The 18,676-nt window shown below is 39.2% G+C and overlaps 1 protein-coding gene across 2 annotated transcripts; it reads left to right on the forward strand.

Annotated features, from left to right (window-relative positions):
• Positions 1-163: 163 nt before the first annotated feature.
• Positions 164-18,309, forward strand: sfpq (splicing factor proline/glutamine-rich). 2 transcript variants are annotated; one of them, XM_055157627.1, is made up of 12 exons: positions 164-1,282; positions 2,014-2,199; positions 2,278-2,579; positions 2,656-2,751; positions 3,186-3,382; positions 3,594-3,678; positions 3,986-4,097; positions 4,181-4,229; positions 4,848-4,951; positions 8,420-16,845; positions 17,190-17,268; positions 17,659-18,309. In XM_055157627.1, the coding sequence occupies exons 1-10, from the start codon at positions 293-295 to the stop codon at positions 8,528-8,530; spliced, it is 2,232 nt and encodes a 743-aa protein (XP_055013602.1). In that variant the 5' UTR covers positions 164-292; the 3' UTR covers positions 8,531-16,845; positions 17,190-17,268; positions 17,659-18,309. The 2 variants fall into 2 exon arrangements, with proteins under 2 accessions (XP_055013602.1, XP_055013603.1); XM_055157628.1 differs by having other exon boundaries at positions 16,790-16,845.
• The last annotated feature ends 367 nt before the right edge of the window (positions 18,310-18,676 follow it).

Here is an 18,676-nt window from a genome sequence, read left to right on the forward strand (position 1 = left end):
GCTCTGCTGCGTGTCAATCATCTGACCAATGAGCGGTCTAGCCCCGCCTCTTTCATTCATCAAACCAATCAGTGTGGAGGCTCACCGCTCAAGTCCCGCCTCTTCTTTGTGAGGGACCAATGAGCGCGGTCTCTGGGCCTCTCTCTCTCCAGAGGAAGAAGAAGCCCTTTACAAAGCCCAAGCACGGCTCTTGTCTGACGCCATTTTAAGGACACTTTTGGCGAGGTCACTACGCAAGATCTTACCGCTTTCTTCCTTATCTACATAGATTTAAAAAAATATATATATCTCGATGTCTCGCTTTTATCACAATCGTGGTGGGATGGGGATGAACAATTTTGCTCCCCGAAGAGGCGGTGGGCCCGGAGGCCCCATGCGCGGAGGGTATATGGGAAATCAACAGTTCAGGAGCCATCCTTTCCAGAATCAAAACCAAAATCGACGGGCCAACTTCAACAAGCCGGTTAACCAGAATCAACAGAAACCTCCGCCTCCCGGCCCCGCGCTCACCATGAAACCTCCAGTAAAAGAAGAAAAACCTGAGCAACCGAAGCCGGCAACCCCGGCTCTGCCTTCAACCCCGAAGATCCCATCGCCGCCACCGAAGCCTACAGTCACGTCACCTCTGCCAGGCCAAGCTAACAAGCCCCAGGAGCAAATCAAAACCCCATCAGCGAATGTGAACGGTCAGCAGCCGACGCAAGCTCCACCACCGAGCCCCAAGCCCACACCACCGGCAGCAACGAAGCCTCCGCAGCAGCAGAACCAGAATATTCCACAGCAGTCACCCAAACCCTCACCTCAACAAGCCCCAAAACCATCCGCTCAGCAAATCCCCAAACCACTGGCCCCACAGGCTCCGAAACCCCAGGCACCACCAGCGCAGCAAGGACCGAAACCAGCGCCACAGCAGGCCCAGAAGCCCCAGCCCCAGCAGTCCCCTAAACCTCCGCAACAGCAGGCTCCGAAGCCAGCTCAACAATCCCCAAGACCCGCTCAACAGCAACCCCCCAAACCACCTCACCAGCAGCTACAGAACCAGGCTAAAGGACCCCAGCAGCAAGGACCGAGGCCCGGGATGGGAGCGCCGAGGCCTCCGCCAAACCAGACAGGCCCAAGACAAGGCCCGCAGATGCAAGGCCAGAGACCGGGCCAGAGAGGCGGCCATCAGCAGAACCAGAGATCGGGATTTCAACAAAGACCACCCGCTGCAAAGCCCAGAGAAACTGAAGAACCAAAGCCCATGGAGACCGATCAGGATTCGGACACGGAGCGGGTCAAGGTATGTTGTTTTTCTCGCCCTCATTGTTAGCATTGTTAGCCGTCAGCATCGAGTTGCGTTTGAATCATGTAACAGTGCATTTCGAACGGGCGGTGCTGTGATGAATCGGATGAATAGACTCCGTGTGTGTGTGTTGGTGAACAAATCGAGCTACCACTACATTCTATCCCCCCCACCCCCCACATCCTCCATCTTGTGAATTTAGCCTGGAAACCACGATTTTCTGTTTACTGTCTAAAGGTTTAACCTAAAATAAATTTAAAAATGTATCGAGTGTTTATGATCACTTGTCATCTAGAAACATTAAATTTGCTCGTCCATTTGTAGGTCAGTACTTAAATGTAGGTCAGTACTGCCAGGTCGTGGGGGATGGGCGACGACCTAACAAAGGCTGCGATCTTACAGTATGTTTTGAGAGCTGCGAGGTTAAAATCGAAATTATAAAACTCAAAACAAGCAAATGGTAAAAACGACAGTTTTCAGTACCATATTTTCTTTCACAGACAACAAAATACACCGTCTTTTGCATAAACATCGCTAACCCTGTAGTTTAGTTTATATGTGTGTGTGTGTGTATAGTGTATGTGCTGAAATTTGATTCTTCTAGTAGTGTCGGTTCGTATTTCAGTTTTTCACTTTTTGTAATTTTATCTGGACTTGTTTAAAATGTACAATTGCAATTATATATATTTGTCCCAAATCACTCATCGCGTTTTTCTGTGTTCGTTTAGTTGGAGTTCAAACTCTCCATGCTGCTGAAACCAGGCGAGAAGTCATACACACAGAGATGCCGTCTGTTTGTTGGCAATTTGCCGAATGACATTACCGAAGAAGAGTTCAAGAAAATGTTCTCCAAATACGGAGAGCCCAGTGAAGTCTTCATCAACAAAGGCAAAGGTTTCGGCTTTATCCGACTGGTAGGTTTCTGTTTTATGGTGTAATTTGCATGTGTTTTATTAATGTGTTACTAACACATGTGTTTCTTTTTGTTATAGGAGTCTCGAGCACTTGCAGAAATTGCTAAGGCTGAGCTGGATGACACACCTGTGAAAGGAAGGCCCCTGCGTGTGAGGTTTGCCACTCACTCTGCTGCTCTGTCTGTGAAAAACCTGTCACCTTTTGTCTCCAATGAGCTCCTGGAGGAAGCCTTTTCACAGTTTGGGATGGTTGAGAGGGCTATTGTTATTGTTGATGACCGCGGACGCTCCACGGGGAAGGGAATTGTTGAATTTGCATCCAAGCCTGCGGCCAGAAAAGCCCTGGACAGATGCAACGAGGGTGTCTTCCTCTTAACCTCGTATGTTTGTGATTTCAGTTTTATATTCACTGTGCCATTTTGCATTAAAGCTGATCTGTGAATTTATTTTTTCAAGATCTCCACGCCCTGTTATTGTTGAGCCACTGGAACAGGTTGACGATGAAGATGGCCTCCCAGAGAAACTGGCACAGAAGAATCCCAGATACCAAGCGTAAGTCTTTATTAGTCAGCTGTTTGCTTTCATTGTTTTTGTGGAAATGCCCTGCTTCCTTCAGGCAGATGGTGTGATTATCACACGGGGGTTTGGTAGTGGTAACGTCAATGACTTCAGGCTACACAGCTGTTAAGATCTGCTAAGCGATTGATCTCAACTTGAAAATAGAAACTTGGTACAATGGTACCAAATGGTAAATAAAAAAATTGAAATATAGTAATAACATTTATCATGTAGACATTTTGTCAAATGTGAATATTATGTAAAGGTGGTAGATTGTGTTCTGGTACACATGGCCAGATTATGTGGATAGAATAATGCTTTATTAAAATTATGAAGATTTCTTCTTATTCCTTTTCAAACAAGTCAACAAGCACTTTTTTTTTCAATTGTTTCTTCATGTTTAGTTAATTTATTCTGTTATATTTTAGGGAGATGAAACAGCCACCTCGTTTTGCCCATCCTGGCTCCTTTGAGTATGAATACTCCAAGCGCTGGAAGTCTCTGGATGAGATGGAGAAGCAGCAGAGGCAGCAGGTTGAGAAGAACATGCGTGAAGCTCGTGAGAAACTGGAGAGTGAGATGGAGGACGCCTACCATGAGCATCAGGCCAATCTGCTCAGACAAGGTACATTCTGGAGAAACGATATGCATTATGTGTGCACAGAAATTGTTTGGAAGTGAGTTATGGCCCAGTCAACAAAACCAAGCATTCTTTGATAATTGTAATAAATAATTGAATCAACAGATTTTCTAGTTTGTATGAAGCTGGTAGTGAACAAGTACTATAGCTAGGAGTATATGTGATATTTTAATTAATGTTTTTGCTGCTTTTTCAGATTTACTGAGGAGACAGGAAGAGCTGAGACGCATGGAGGAAATGCACAGCCTGGAAATGCAAAAGCGCAAAGAGATGCAGCTCAGGTACTTTTTTTTTGGTTATTTCTACTTGGAGGTGGGAGATGCATCCAAAAGTACAGATAATGCAAAAAAAAAAAAAAAAAAAAAAAAGTAAAAGCATGAGCCTAGGTTGTCACAATAGTTACTTTAAGTAAATTGAATAGAATAGTTTTGATGGGAAAATCCTGCTTCAGGCTTATTGTGTCAGTGGCATAAATTAGTTTGAATATTATAACATATTTTCTCTTAAACATTATGTCCATAGTTAAGTAAGTACTTGTTTTGTACTCACATGTGCTGTTCTATTTTAACTATACTATTGTTTTAACAGGCAGGAGGAAGAGCGTCGCAGGCGTGAGGAGGAGATGCTCCGTAAGAGGGAGATGGAGGAGCAGTTGCGTCGTCAGCGCGAGGAGAATTACAGGGCTGGAAACTTCATGGATGTGAGTTTTTAACATTAGGCAAATTTCCGTCAGCATCTTTGTGATGCTAGTTTAAGTGTTAAATGTTTGTGTTTCTGTTGCAGAGGGACAGAGAAATGCGGTTGAGTTCAGGTGGAGCAATGGGCATGGGAGGTGAGAAGTTTATTGTACAGATATACTCAACCTGCACATTGAGTGTATGGTTATTGTCATTTTAATGAGCTATTGTTAATACTTATACTGTTCAGCTTGTTTTCAAACTTGGAGCAATCAAAGCTGTCTCATTTAAATGGCCCATAGCACACTATTCTCTGATCCATGTTATAATGTTGTCTTCATCGAAAACATACCTGGAATTGTGTTTTGTTTGATTCATATTTTTAATACACAAATCCTGCATATTTAGGCTGAAATAGTAAACTCAGGTCTACATTGTGAAGGCATGTGGTAATACACAAAGTGCTTCACTGTGCTTTTAAACACTATACACCTTAACTAGAAAAAATTTTAAAGCTCAAGAGTCAATATCCCATAAAATGGGGCATTTAACAATGCTACTGCTGAGTTAATATTGGTTTCATTCTGGTAGAATAACAATATATTAAACCTAATTGGATTTAAATTTTTACAGTGAAAATGATTTTCACACATTCAAGAGGCTTCTTCAGTTTTCCCATAGAAAAGCCATGGACCCTACGTGTATAAGTGACTGTTTACATAGATTGTAAAATCTGTTTAGTGTTGTTACTAATATGGTTGTCGTCTTTGCAGACATGTCCTTTGGCACACCAAACCAGAAGTTTGGCATGGGAGGGATGGGCTATGAAGGACAGCAGGGAATGGGCGGCTCCCCCAGCCTGATGAACAACGACATGGTAATGTATCCCCTTTTTGGGAAGATTTGTAGTATATAGTTTGTTCACATTTTGCACAAATGAGCTGTTAAAGGCCCAGCGGGCTGTGCATGTTGGATATAGCATTACTGTGCCGTGTGTTTTTCAGAGCTGGTTGAAAATGTGGTGTTATTGGTTTAGTTGCAGTTGCTGGCCAAAACCCAGTCATGTTCCTTTGTTTTGTTTTTTTTTAAGCCTGTGACCATCAGCCTGTACTAAAACTCTTGGCTCTACATTGTGTCTCACAGCGTAATACTGCTCACTCTATTGTATCTTGTGTAGAAGGCTGCAGTTGCAAGCCCTGTCTGAGGTGAGCGGGACAGGCACCTTTTTAGGAGGCATCTGTTTTTGACAAGCTTTGGCTTACCTTTTTAGGGTTACATAACGCACATTTTGTGACAAAACTAACAGTGTCTGTAGAACTACAACTTTTTTGTTAGGACTGGCAAACAGGACAATGGATTCATGTATTTTTGTATTGCAATGTTAGTGCAGGTTGATGCGTATGGCTTACACAAAATTTTAATTAAGGACTGACTGATGGGGATGGCTCAGCCTATTAAGATAATGATTTATTGATTAGATCCTTTCATATCATACACGAGGGTGTGGGGAAATAAACTACCTGGGGGTTAATACAAATTAACCGATAATCAATTCATGGGATTGTTTCCATATTATAGGTGCAATTCTTAATTGCAATGCTAGTGGTGTAATTTTTCATCATTGTGAAACCCATGGATAAATCAACCGATATATATTTTTTAAAATGGGAAATCTGCTTTTAATCAACATAGTTTAAAAGTGCACTTGAAAGTAACTGATCTACTTTCTGAACTTTGAAAGAATTTATAAAGTGTTTTTGTGATATTGACAACATGTTTGTCAGTGGCAGTTTAGTATTGACCAAGTGCCTATACACCTAGCCAGCATCAGCTGTGCTCTAGTTCTCTTAAGCCCTTTACAAACAGTGCACCTGGGTGATCTCTGCTGTCTGCAGCTCTTTCCTGCTCTGTGCAGTACATGATTCCAGTAAAGTCTGTGGTATTAGCACAGACCTTTATGCACAGCTCTGTTGTCTACGTTGCTGGGAGACCGTGGACACCCCTCTGTCCTTATGTTAGTTTGATTAGTGGCCACTCCATAACTACTGCAGCTCCTGCGAGCTGCGGCCCAGAAGTAATTCTCCCATAGAGCGCAGTGGCACCTGCAGTTTTCACAAAGGTTGGATTTTTGTATGAATTTTTGTATGGATTCTTCCCTATTTTCACAAAATGAACTTTTTAAATTATTTAAATCCTAAACATTTGTAGCTTGGTTAGATTTAACCTAAGACCATGTCATCTCTAATACCACTCTAATCTTTGGTACAGCATCCAGATCTTATACTTCATGCCTGCCAGACTTTTTCTCAGTGTGTGTAGCAGTAAAAGCTGTTGTATTGTAATTTTTTTTAAACCATGCATAAATTGATAATATATTGTCTAACAGCTGACAAGTGCAATAAGGCCTCTGAGCTGAGCAAGTTTGTTTTACATAAATCAATTGTGTTCTGATATCAAGCCTGCTGTGGACATGAAAATCCAGTGTTTTCATTATTAACCCATTTTTAGACTATGGAGTTTCATATTGTGAAGTACTTAGAGATACTCCACAGCCCCACTCAAGTTGGAATAGTCATGACTACAGATAACCAGGCACTTGCCATCTGTGCAGGCTGAGGCCCACCTTGGTGTGCATCTTTGTAAAGGGCTTTAGCAAAATGTTATACTAAACCCCAGATGAAGGGCTTTTTCTTGGTGTTTATATATATATATTTTTTTTAGTTTTGTCTGCAGGTAGTATTTTAGCCTTGTGGGGTTCTGTGGCAGTTATCGCTCATCTTAAGGCAATTTCACACAAACAGGTCATTTATCAAATGTGTGTTTTTAAGTCTTCAGGTCTCCTTTTCACTTCTCAGGTTAACATATTTTTGAGAAACTCAAATATTTTTACTGGGAATTAAATGGACTGGATACTTGAATGGGCTCTTCAGCCTTAATGGTGCTTTTATGGAAGTGGAGTTGTTTGCATTACAGGATCTCATATATATATATATATATATATATATATATATATATATATATATATATACACATACACACACATACACATACATACACTTTTTTTTTTTTTTGCATTGTTCCTGTTCAGTCATAATTGGCAAGTCAAACACAGATTTAAAACATTCAAAGCACTGCACCACATTGTTTTAGAACATGGTTATGCTAGCAGAGATTTTCAAGTTTTCAGTCAGCCATAATTTATATGGGCAGGGAAACCAGATTATTGGCCATATTCCAAAAAGTATAAACCTAAATGTTATCTGGCAGTTTATACTGCATCTCATTAACTTTAATTTTAGCATTTTGAAAGATTGATTTCATAATGCAAATGCATAATTCATCAGTATCATGTATCAGTATTCAGTATCATGAATGAATAAATGTAAAATCATGTATTTTTCCACAATTTGATCTTTCATATCCAGGTTCATACATAATTTAATTTAAGTAAAATCTTTATTTTGTTTTTCAATTCCTGTGCTAGCAGCTATGGGTTTCATGTTTATGGTGGTAATGTGTGTGTAAATGTGAAAAATATTGGCAGCCCTGCTACCTGCATCCAATCTAACCATAAACTGAGAGTGTCCATAAAAGCACTGTTAAGGATCTTGAAGATGGCTGGGGATGGGGATGATAATATCGGCTCCTTCCATATTTACTGTTTCAGATGCTTCCTGATCTTGTGTTTTAACTTTACCTTTGCAGCAGACACCTAATACTCTGGGTTATGACGAGTGTTCGGTCTTAATGTACTTTTACCCCTACAGCCTGCAATAAGGCATTTTAGCCATGCCCTTTGTGTTTTAAGAAAGATGAGCACTACGGAAAGATTATGATTTCTTACATTTGAACAAAACCAAAAGTAAGAACTTTAGTGTTCATAGTTTAACTTGAATTAGCTTAACATGAGTGTTACCAATCAGAGATAAGTCTACAGTTTGACTGTAGCCTCGTACTGAATTTTAAGTACATTATATTTCAATCTTGAGTACTGTTGGTGGTTTCCTTTTTAAGCACCATCACCTGTGTGTAAATAATTTACTAATATTAAACATTATTATTAACTTGTGGTAATCGTGACCTCTCAGGCAGTATTTGCTTGTAGCATGAACTGGAGCTCCTGCTTCTTGGTGAGGCACTCACTAACTGTAGCATTACCCTCTTCTCTTCCCGTATGTTACCTGTGGCGCCTGTGGACCTTCATTTTGGAACGTTTCCTTGGATGTGTCTCCTGCTGATTATTATGAATAAATCTAATAATCGTCTTCGCCGATGCTAAAACCTCACGGACATGAACTGTATGCTCTTGCCCCGTACTTGCCCCCTCTCCCTTATTGCCCTACAGCGTAGCGAGCGCTTCGCACAGGGTGGCCCACGGGGAATGGGTCCTGGTAACCCTGGCTACGGCAGGGTCCGCGAAGAGTTTGATGGTCCCGCTAAGAAACCCCGATTTTAAACCATTTGCTCCCAGCAGCACTCTTTGTATATATTCAACAGAAACATGTGGAGTCATTTTTGTATTTAAGTTCAAGTGTTGCAGCATTTTAGCCTGACTATTTACTCATTTTATGACACGGTCAGTTTATTTTTATTTTGTAATGTCAGTAGTTAAAGAGATCGCGATCATGTGATCAGTAGTTCTTAAGACCCATGTATAATTTCCCAAATGTATTATGCTCTGTGAGTCGTCGTGATGTTTCAACTTTCTATGGCTGTGTTTGTGCCATTGCATTTGGAGTCAACGCATGTAATATAATAAAAAAATCATTGGTTCTACGAGGAAAATCTTTATACTGATTACTTTGTAAAATATGGGAAACCAATTGGTTGAAAAATGTACTGCAACTGTACAGCCACCATGTTACAGGAGTAGTTCCGCATGTTTAGTACAGTGTGGCTGAAGTCAGTGTACAGATGGTGAGTTACACATTAGAGTTCATACTAAACTGCATTGGTGTGACGCTTAATTTTCATTTTTGGACTGGCTCATCAACAGGACGTAAAGAGCTGAACCTGATCCTGTTCTGCTGGCACAGTCCACACTGTCTACTCTAGTGGAATTACGGCAAATTTTTAATTTCATTATTACAGTCTTGTCCTTAGTGGTTCTCCTTGTTCATGTAGAATGCAGAACCATACACACTCTGTTGAAAGGTTTCATTAGATAAAAAAAAAGTGTGATCTGTAAATTTTTGAAATTTGTGTAAATTTGCAAATTCACAGAAGAAAAATCTACTGATATTTGGTCACTGGCAGTAAATGGTTTGTTGGAACCAACCAATGACCCAGTTATCACTGTTCCTAAAGATGTAAAAAGGTGAATTACATCAGCAGCTGTTATGCTGCACAGTGATTACATTACATAAGCTTTAACCCAAAGGAGAATTTTATTTTATTTTTTACAAACTCATACACTCTGCATCAGGTGTTTAATGGGAAAACATGCTGGCTCTCCCAGCTGAAACGGTGGGAGGTGGGAATTTTTGTGCTTTTTTTTTTTTTTTTTTTTTTTTAAATCTACCAGACGCATTTTTTTTTCTTTCAGGCAGAGGCCCTACATTTTTATCCATATCACAAAGCCAAAATCACGCCATTGTTCAGTGTTGCGTTGAGAAATGGCTTTAATTTTTAGTGTTGCACAAACAGTACAGATGGGACAACTCATGACAAGGGACTCAAGTTTGAGCGGCAATGACTGAACTTGGAAACCCTGAACTGGACTGGACTTTGACAGAGGGCTTTACTTGCTTAACTGGCTTATGCCTAAGTTAAAACAACTGAACTGTAACCCTGCCCACACGGTCAATTGTACCATTTTGATACTGCAGCGTGACACAGAAAACTGGTAAAGTCTCATAGTAGTTGTTGCCACACAGTGCCCATCAGACAGTACTCCTAGTGTTGTATTCTCCAGTGACAGAGAATGACAGAATCGTCTGAAATAGTGTTTAGTCTTGGTGAACAATGTTCCCGATAGGGACACTCCTTCATCCAATAAGTGACATTTACCCAAAATGTTTTTCTCAATAATCTGCATTTCCAATACAACTCATAATATAAATTTCAACCAGAACAAATTAAAATCAGGTACATACTCTTAGAAAAATGCTTTCAATGTTAAGTCGACTCTACAGTGTTTTAAAGCACTGTTCACAAACCCTTAAATGGACTGGATGCAGAACTTGGTCTCTGTGTTGTTCAGAATTATGAGACTTGGGCCTTGGACTCTTGAGTGACACTGTAGGAGCTGGAGACTTGGACAAAGGCTAATGATATTAACTCTTTAACATTACAACAAACAAATGGAAAACCACAAGCTGCCACAGCAGAGCCCTGATGTCTACATCAAATCAAAGGACCTGTTTCTCACTGCTCTGCTCTTGAGCAAAGACATGTGGTAGGTGAAGTCAAAGCATACAGTAAGTGGAAGATTCTTGTGTATTTTAATTTAATATTAAAGGCATACTATGGAGGCTTTGTAGTGAACACTTTTCTGAAAAGGTCAAAATGAGGGTGGACCTTGTGGCAAAATGTTCCATTTTCTTGGAGCCAGATCACCATTTCCATTTTTACCAAAGATTTGCACTTGCACTTTTTTCTGTTGTCTTTTATTACTAAAGGGGCACATTTTAGAAACATTTCACATTTAATATTAAAACTGTTTTTTATCTGTCACGTTTCTTATCTTAAATAATCTGTTAGTTGATGTGAATGAAGTCCTTGAATGTTTGATCATAATGCCATGTAACCAACTGATTTTTTTCACATAATCGCGGTAATATTGAATGATGCTGACATTCTGAGGTTACCTGCTGTATTCACGGTTTAACTTGTACAACAGTGAAATTGCTTTTGTCCCAATGAGCCCCAAAGAGGCCTGCCATGTGGAACAGTAGCAGCTTTGCTACTGAGGCTCATTTAAATGCACATGGGCCCTCACGACACCAGTGCAGCCAGGGTAAAAATCTATACTACTAAAACTATATGAACAGCATTATTCCAGTAAAGCCTTGACTTATATCAGTCATTACTGCATTTATTTGCTCCATGGGCCAATTACTGTGAGTACATCTTATTATAGTCCCATCTCAAAGGAAGAGGCACAATCTGCAGTCAGTGTCAGGGGAATCGTGTCAGTTTTGGTATTGCCACTTTTTGTATAGGCACGACTGAAGCTCTGAACCACAGCCCTGTGGCATAGAAGTTCATTACAATTACTATGAATGGCTTCTCATTTACTTTAGCAGTATTCAAATCTGCCCCATAGTATGCCTTTAAGTGTCAATTCCATGTTTAAATCCTTAATCTTACATAGGTTTTGTTTACTGCTCTAATATCTGGATCTGTCTCCTGTGTTGCATGGTGAATTGTTGGGCTCATTGTCTCATAAATTGCAGCATTTTTACTGTAGATGGTTTTGAACAATTGAGATGGAAGAACAGGTGCTCATCAAGGTCCTTAAAGGGCAGATACTTAATGGGAGAAAAATGCAAGAAGTCTGAGACACTCTGACTTTGCCCAGATGAAGACTTTGTGATGACACACGTTGGCATAAATAAAGGAAACTACAAAGACCGAGTGCCTCGGACTTTTTGCATTTGTTTAATATGTTGGTTGTTTTGCATATTTGTTCAACTTTTTTAACAGGTGTGATCTGCTTTCAAATCCATTCATGTTTAAAAACAATACATGATTCAATTTGGAAAATGTTTAAGTGATTAAATGCCCATTTCCAGCATTATTGTGCAGGTGGGCCAGCTTTCTTGCTCAGTTTTGGCATTAGAAACCAGCCCTGGGATTACTATGTGCTCATCAAAGAGGAAGAAATGAGTTTAGTACAGCAAATTTGAGAACAAAGAGCAGATGACAATGCAGTTTTTAAGATTCTCCTTTGTTGACAAGTAACCATAATCAAAACAGATTAGTAGTCCATTTTGACAGCCAATGTCTTTCTGTAGGAACTTAACTGCTGGTCCAGGGCCCAGAATCAGCCCTGTGTTTCCAAGAAGATTAGCCACCAGCCCATCCCTTAAAGGATAATGTTTAGTAAATAGTACATGTTCTTTGTTACTCACTTGCAACAATAACAGACAAGGTAGGCCCACCTGAAGTGGCAAAGAGGTTAGCACGCTCTCTGCACAGTAAGCAGGTTTAAAAATTTCTCCCTCCTTGCACTACATGTAAAATCCTTCAGATAAGGTAATCCTGACCAAGCACAGCTAAAGATCTGAAGATGGGTGCCCGGGTGGTGTACTCGGGAGTAAGATGTCAAGAGAATACAGCAGTCACATTGAAGGATGAGTCAAATGCAGAGGACAAATTGTCCTAAGAGGAAACTGTATGCCTTAAACAAAATGCAAATAGTCCATTTATTGTTGTCATTAATAAAATAAAATATTGGCCCATTACTTTATTAAATGATCAACATTTCTGGTCTTCAGTAGAACATCAAACACACTTGATGTGTCTTGAACATCTAGAATGTAGTCTATATTTTTCAGTTGTAAAGTTTTATAAACAAAAATCAATCAAGTCAAAAGTATCAGGATTTGGGTGTTGCTGAAAAAAGGCACTAAAGATGTGCAGCTTGGACATAAAACAAAGCTTGGAATTCTTAGTTTGTGACCACTGTAGTAAGTATTTTACTTTAGTACGACTAAAGTGAAGTGTTGGAGTACTAAACATCTGTAGTAATGTTTGTGTGTCGGTTGTGTGTACTTTTGTTTTTCTTTAACAGGTTTGAACATCTTAAAACGTGAAGGAGGAACTCTATATCAACATAATCTGTCAGTGGTAAACTTTTAGTCACTCATCTTATTCATAGAATCTTTGACTAGGCTTTACATTTTACTGTACTGGACATCGGTCCATTTCGCACTAGCCAAGACCAGTGTGCCATAACAATTTAGGAACCGTTTGTAACAACTTCATACATTTTGATTAGAATAATGTACAAATAACACATTTTGCTATGCATTAACAGTTTTAAATTGCACATTTGAAGGAAAGTTGTGACTTGTTATGGGTGCAGTAAGTTTCTCTGTCCACTAACCAGTTGTCAAAGTGGACTGTCCCTCTATATGATTTAAAGAGCCCTATAGTTATGCATTAGAATAGCATTTGAACATGGGGTATTATGTAAAATCAACTTTTTCTAATTTGCTACCATGTTATAATGTTGTTCTTTCATCAAAAACATGCCTGAAGTGGTTTTAAGAGTATTTTACCAATCTCTCCCGGGCACTATTTGAACCCTCCAAGACTCCGCCCACATGCATATATGCCACCCATGCTCCCTCACAGCTATAGGCTCTAATCACACTATGTCACAAACCAGGAAGATGTTTGGGAAGATGAGATTACAACTTCCTGTGTAGTTACCGACAATGTCCTCACCTAACATGGATCTATTAAACTGACTGTGATAAAACCCATTGAAGTAAACGTCATCAGTGGTAGAATGAAGACTGCATACGTGTGTGCTGTTTGGAATAATCTTGAATTTGGGACCTCATCTCTTCTAATCACATGTACCCAATGTGCTCGGAGTTGTGTGTCAGTGGCAAAATGATGACAAATTAGGTATGGTTGTAATTGATTATCTGAACATAACAGAATGCTACAATGACATGTAGATGAAGAAAACGGGGCCTGGGAAGTTGTAACCGTATCTTTCCAAATGTCTTCCTGGTTTGTGACGTAAGCATGAATAGAGCGTATTTTCCATAGATATTCAAAAGCAAATGATACAATGGCGCAAAGTTAACATGATGGACTAAATATGTTATGCGTTAAGTTAATACCCCTCATTAAAGACCCAGTTAAATAGCTGAGTGTGCTTCTTGCCCTTTAGTTTTTCACTACTTTAGGCTTTGGATCAGTATCACTACTGAGCCAATGCTTGTCATAGTCTTAGGGTTTCTGTGTAACAGCATTTTTAAGTGATCAGAAAACTTATTGTCATTATTATATGGCGCTGACAACAGCCACACATGTGACCACTTGTGTTACTGGCTGTTTTACTTCATGAGGCTCTCATTTTAACTTAGTCTGTTCTGATAGAAACTTCAATGAACTGTACCTGTAATTGTAAGTGTGAAATTAGGTGAATCTTTAGCCATGCACTTCAGTTGGATGATTGTGACATGTAACTGGTGTCACTGCAGTTATCGCCTCTTGGCACCTTTTGACTGTCATAAACCTTAAGATATATCTACATATTTAAGTAGTTCCCTAAAGCATTCCTGCCTCTTTCCTTCTGTTTGTAAATGGAGCCATAGACACTCTGACTACCCCAGTCCTGAGCACTTAAATGAGCGCGTGGTGTGTTGTGTGCTGTGCGACTGTGCTGTAACTGCCCCAGTCTGCATTAGGGGCAGTAGAAGTCACAGTAAAGCCTGGACATGTTTGCCCCAGAGGTATTTCACTGAGCTGCTGCCTGAGGTAAGTCTACACTCAACACATGATGGAAAAAAAGTACTTTTTAAATCCAAGGCGTCTGGCATCACACTTCAGAAGAATGGTATCACGGTGCAGATGTGTTGATGTGCCCTCTAGTGGTGGACTGTGTGTGGTGGTTTTCTGTGTGCTGAACATAAGCAGTGGCAATCTTTTCAATCAGTGCAGAAATGCATCATGTGTTAAACTTTGCCCAACTGCGTTTGCAATAAACATGTGTTGTCTGTGACTTTTAGTGGTGTAACTGTGTTCACTGAATACTGTTTGAATGAAGAAGATGCAGACAGTGGTCTGTGGTGTTGTACTTTAAATATTTGACTGTCTAGTACTTATTTTGACAATGTCTTAAATTTTATGATGTAGAATTCTGTAACTTTTTCACCACAGCCGGTGCTTTAATATAATAATGGTCTCTCAGTAACTGCCTGAGCCTTCATCTTATACATGTGTTCTAATGTTTTTCAAAGTATTACATGGTTTGGTGGGATAGTATCTGTGGGGAAATATTAGTATGACATCAGCCAAGTGGCATTTTGTGGGAGAAAGGTTGTAAAAAAAATAATAATAATAATGGGAAGTAGTGGTGAGTTCTAAAACTGTCAACATAGAAAATTTCATCTAAAATATAGGTACTGTACATTTACACACAGGTATTTTTGGGAGTTTAAACCTTCATTGGCTGAATCATTGTAGAGTTTTGGAGCACACATTTACTTTTAAATGATTTAGATTTTTACCCCTCCCCATCAGTCGTTTAGTTTTGACCAAAGTAAACTGCCTTTGTATTGTATGTTCGCTAAAGTTGAGTTTACAGACCAATCTGATGCCCAGTGCTCCATTTAGCGTCTCTAAAGCTGAACTCAGTTTGAGCCCATTTCTCCAAAATGTCCTCAGTAGGTCTGTGAACCTCAGCTCTGCTGCTGCTAGTCCTGCAAAATAAAATACTGTTGTATTTCACATTAATGCTTCTCAACTGGTGTGGTGCTGATTCAGTCATGTTTTATTATACCACAAAATACTTTATCCTTAGACTGAACTTTAAACATCTTTTGTGATGTTTCTGAATGTTTGAGACCCAACTCATCATATGAGAATCTCACTGCTGAAGATGAACCTGTAAATACAAGTACATGACATTATAGGTGGTGTTGGGAAGTAACTGATTACATGTCTCCAGAATACATATTCTGAATGTGAATTTTGAATAACTGTACCGCAGTAGTTACTTTTTCAGAATAGTTGCATTTCGAAAAATTGAAGGAATACATGGCAATACTTGATCATGAAATTTAGGCTTCAAAGTGCACATCAGTGAGATAAATGAAAAACTTTGATCTTACAGTGGGTGCATGTGATTTGTCCTCCAGATAGTGAGAGGAAATACATAAATGGTGAAACAAAGATGAAGCAATTTTTGCTCCTATGTTGCATCTTTACACTATAATATAATGCAAGTCTACATGAAATTATTAAGCACTTTGACCAAAGTATCAGAATACGTTACAAAATACAATTTTATTTGGGAACTCAGTTGTCTTCCGATCACTGATTATGGACTATATTAAACTTAATGCTCAGTACTGCCATTTTTTTTCCCCCAAACATTTGAGATCACTTCATACTTGTGTCAAAGGGTAATAGTCAAACAAACATGGCTTCATCACTTTGTTGATTATGAGAGCTGATCATGACAATGAAACGGCTCTGAACACTGTATATCACTCAAAGATGGCGCTCTGCTTTAAGCCAGTTTTACTTTTGGGTGTGACTCTTTATAGTTGCACTGTCACTTTTCTGACTTGTCAATCACTCATGGGGTGTGGTTTGAGCTTATTCCACTGTTGGTGGCTTTTGTTGCCTCAAAGTGTTAATATATGTCTATGGATGAACTGAAAGAAAAACTGTCAAATAATTGTCTGCACTGTGATCCATTCAGTCCTCCATCTGAGTGTGGTGCCAGAATGACCCCTGAATATTGCTCCTGTGGTTTTATGGTATTTTAACTGTGGATAGAGGCCTGGTGTCTGCAGGTGTAGAGTTGTGCTTTTGTGATGTAAAGCTGCAACAGAATGAATGGGATACATAAACATGAATACAAAATTAAACGTTCTTCAAACCCTCATTTAGTACTACATGTTAGTCTGCATTATCACTTTCTACACATCGAAATTACACAAACATCACACCAGACATGTGCATTGTTGAAGACTAAAATCTGCTCCACTGCACCGTCCTCATTGTGTGTGTCTTGTTTTAGGATTCTCGATTGATTGAAGGAGGCTGACCACCCATCGGATGTTTACTTTGAGGCTGGTAAGAAACACATTTAAGACCAGTTGGAGATTTGTTTTTTCTTTGGTCTATGCTGATTCTCCTTAAATTCACAGAAACTGATGGCTGATAATCGGTCCTACATATTGGCAGAGCTTATTTTCCTAAAATTATCTCATGTAAATGTGCTACAAACACCTATTTTACCATAAACCTTTGAGCAGTGTAGGCATTTTTGTGTAGTGGTCTCACAAATGTATGTACTAGATAAAGCTTAAACCATGAAGAAGTGCAAATATCAACCATTTGCCCATCTTTATTCTGTCAATTATCTGAGTTGAATTGAAAAACTTGAATTCATTAGGTGTTGTTTTTTTTTATTGTAGCTAAAAAGTAAACTGAAGACTGGAGACGTGGACGCTGACCAGTGGCTACTCACACTGGGGACGTGAGGACACCTATAAAGTGAGATTTTAAGTTTTTCACACTGTAAAAAATGTATGGAAGAACATGATGATGATCTACTCAAACTACTCTAGTTTCAATTTAATTATAGATTATGAAACTTTCTGTGCTAGTTCTGCCTCTTTTAAATTTTGTACTCTTATCTTAAATGATGAAAAACAGGAATAACAAAAGCTAAATGAGTACAAAATCTGGATTTATTCAGGTCTAAAATTAGGATTAAATCAATCACATATTTATTATAATTATTTTAATTTCAGGTGGCAGATGGTATAGGATAAGGGATATTGACACAGCAAGGGATTTTAACTCTGAAAGGACTGAATATTCTCAATTTCAGTTATGCCTAAAATGTAGGTGTTTTTAAATTTAAACATTTTGTTTTTGCAGATCAGAAGGTGCAGTATCTTGAGATGACCAGTAGAGGGCAACCAGCAGGCAAGGAAGATGAAAACGTCTTGGAGAAAAAGTGAAGCTTGAATAAACTACAGTTGAATCAATTTTGCGCATTTTGTCCCCTTATAAACTCGATGAATATCATACTTGCTTGAATTATGTCCAATTTAATAGAGAAAGGTAATATGGATGGATTGACTTTTTAATGCAAGCTTTACTATTTGAGGATGTCAGTATTATTTGGCAAATCGATCATCATGATTACATATAAGTACTAAAAATGAAATTGCATTACAATACATGATCTGCCTCTTCCTCAGGTAGAACATTCCATTTGTACAAAAATGAAAGTCCTTTATTCTTAATCGATGTACCTAGGATGCTTTATTCAAGCCATGTGTGGCATACATTGTTCTATAACCGTAAGAAGCTGATCCTGTATTTTAATGTTATTTGATTGTCTTGGAAAAGCACCTGATTTTACACTTAAAGGAGCCATTGACACACTCACCCTAGTTACTAAGAAGCAAAAAAGAATTTCGGTTCAAGAAAAGTTTACTTTTTTGGAGTTTTGAGTTTTATCTTGTCTTATTGTCATTATGAAATCAGTTTTTATGAGTGATAAAGTTAAACCTGAATTAAGGATTTCAGTTTTTGGTCTTAAATGTGTTAAACTGTGATGTTTTTCTTACCATATCACTAAATTTTGGTTGCACAGCAGTCTCTTCTGTCACATGCTTGGCTCATTGGACTGGTGCACTTATAACTAAGGTCTGAAGGTGCTGTGTTTCCATCGCCAGAGCGGGTTGTTTGCTTCGTGTTGGCTGTGAACCCTGGAGTTAGGCCAGCGGAGCTCAATGTGGGTCAGTCCCGTGCTCACCTGGACTGCACCCGGACAAGAAACAAGGCCGCCACTAGGACTCGGGGGACGTTGCCGTTGCAGAACTTTTAATTTAGATTTAGACCAACTTTATTGATCCACAAAGGAAATTATTTGGACACAGTTGCTCAC

The sequence above is a fragment of the Boleophthalmus pectinirostris genome, unplaced genomic scaffold (genome assembly GCF_026225935.1).
Source record: "Boleophthalmus pectinirostris isolate CB_2022bp ecotype Guang Dong unplaced genomic scaffold, ASM2622593v1 HiC_scaffold_21, whole genome shotgun sequence".
Lineage (NCBI taxonomy): Eukaryota > Metazoa > Chordata > Actinopteri > Gobiiformes > Gobiidae > Boleophthalmus > Boleophthalmus pectinirostris.

What these genes read in the sequence shown, in the direction of transcription:
- sfpq (XM_055157627.1), top strand. Translation starts at nt 293, where the DNA reads ATGTCTCGCTTTTATCACAATCGTGGTGGGATGGGGATGAACAATTTT. An exon ending in GGCCAATCTGCTCAGACAAG is followed by an intron (nt 3,383 to 3,593) that starts GTACATTCTGGA and finishes CTGCTTTTTCAG; the next exon opens with ATTTACTGAGGAGACAGGAA. An exon ending in CGCAAAGAGATGCAGCTCAG is followed by an intron (nt 3,679 to 3,985) that starts GTACTTTTTTTT and finishes TTGTTTTAACAG; the next exon opens with GCAGGAGGAAGAGCGTCGCA.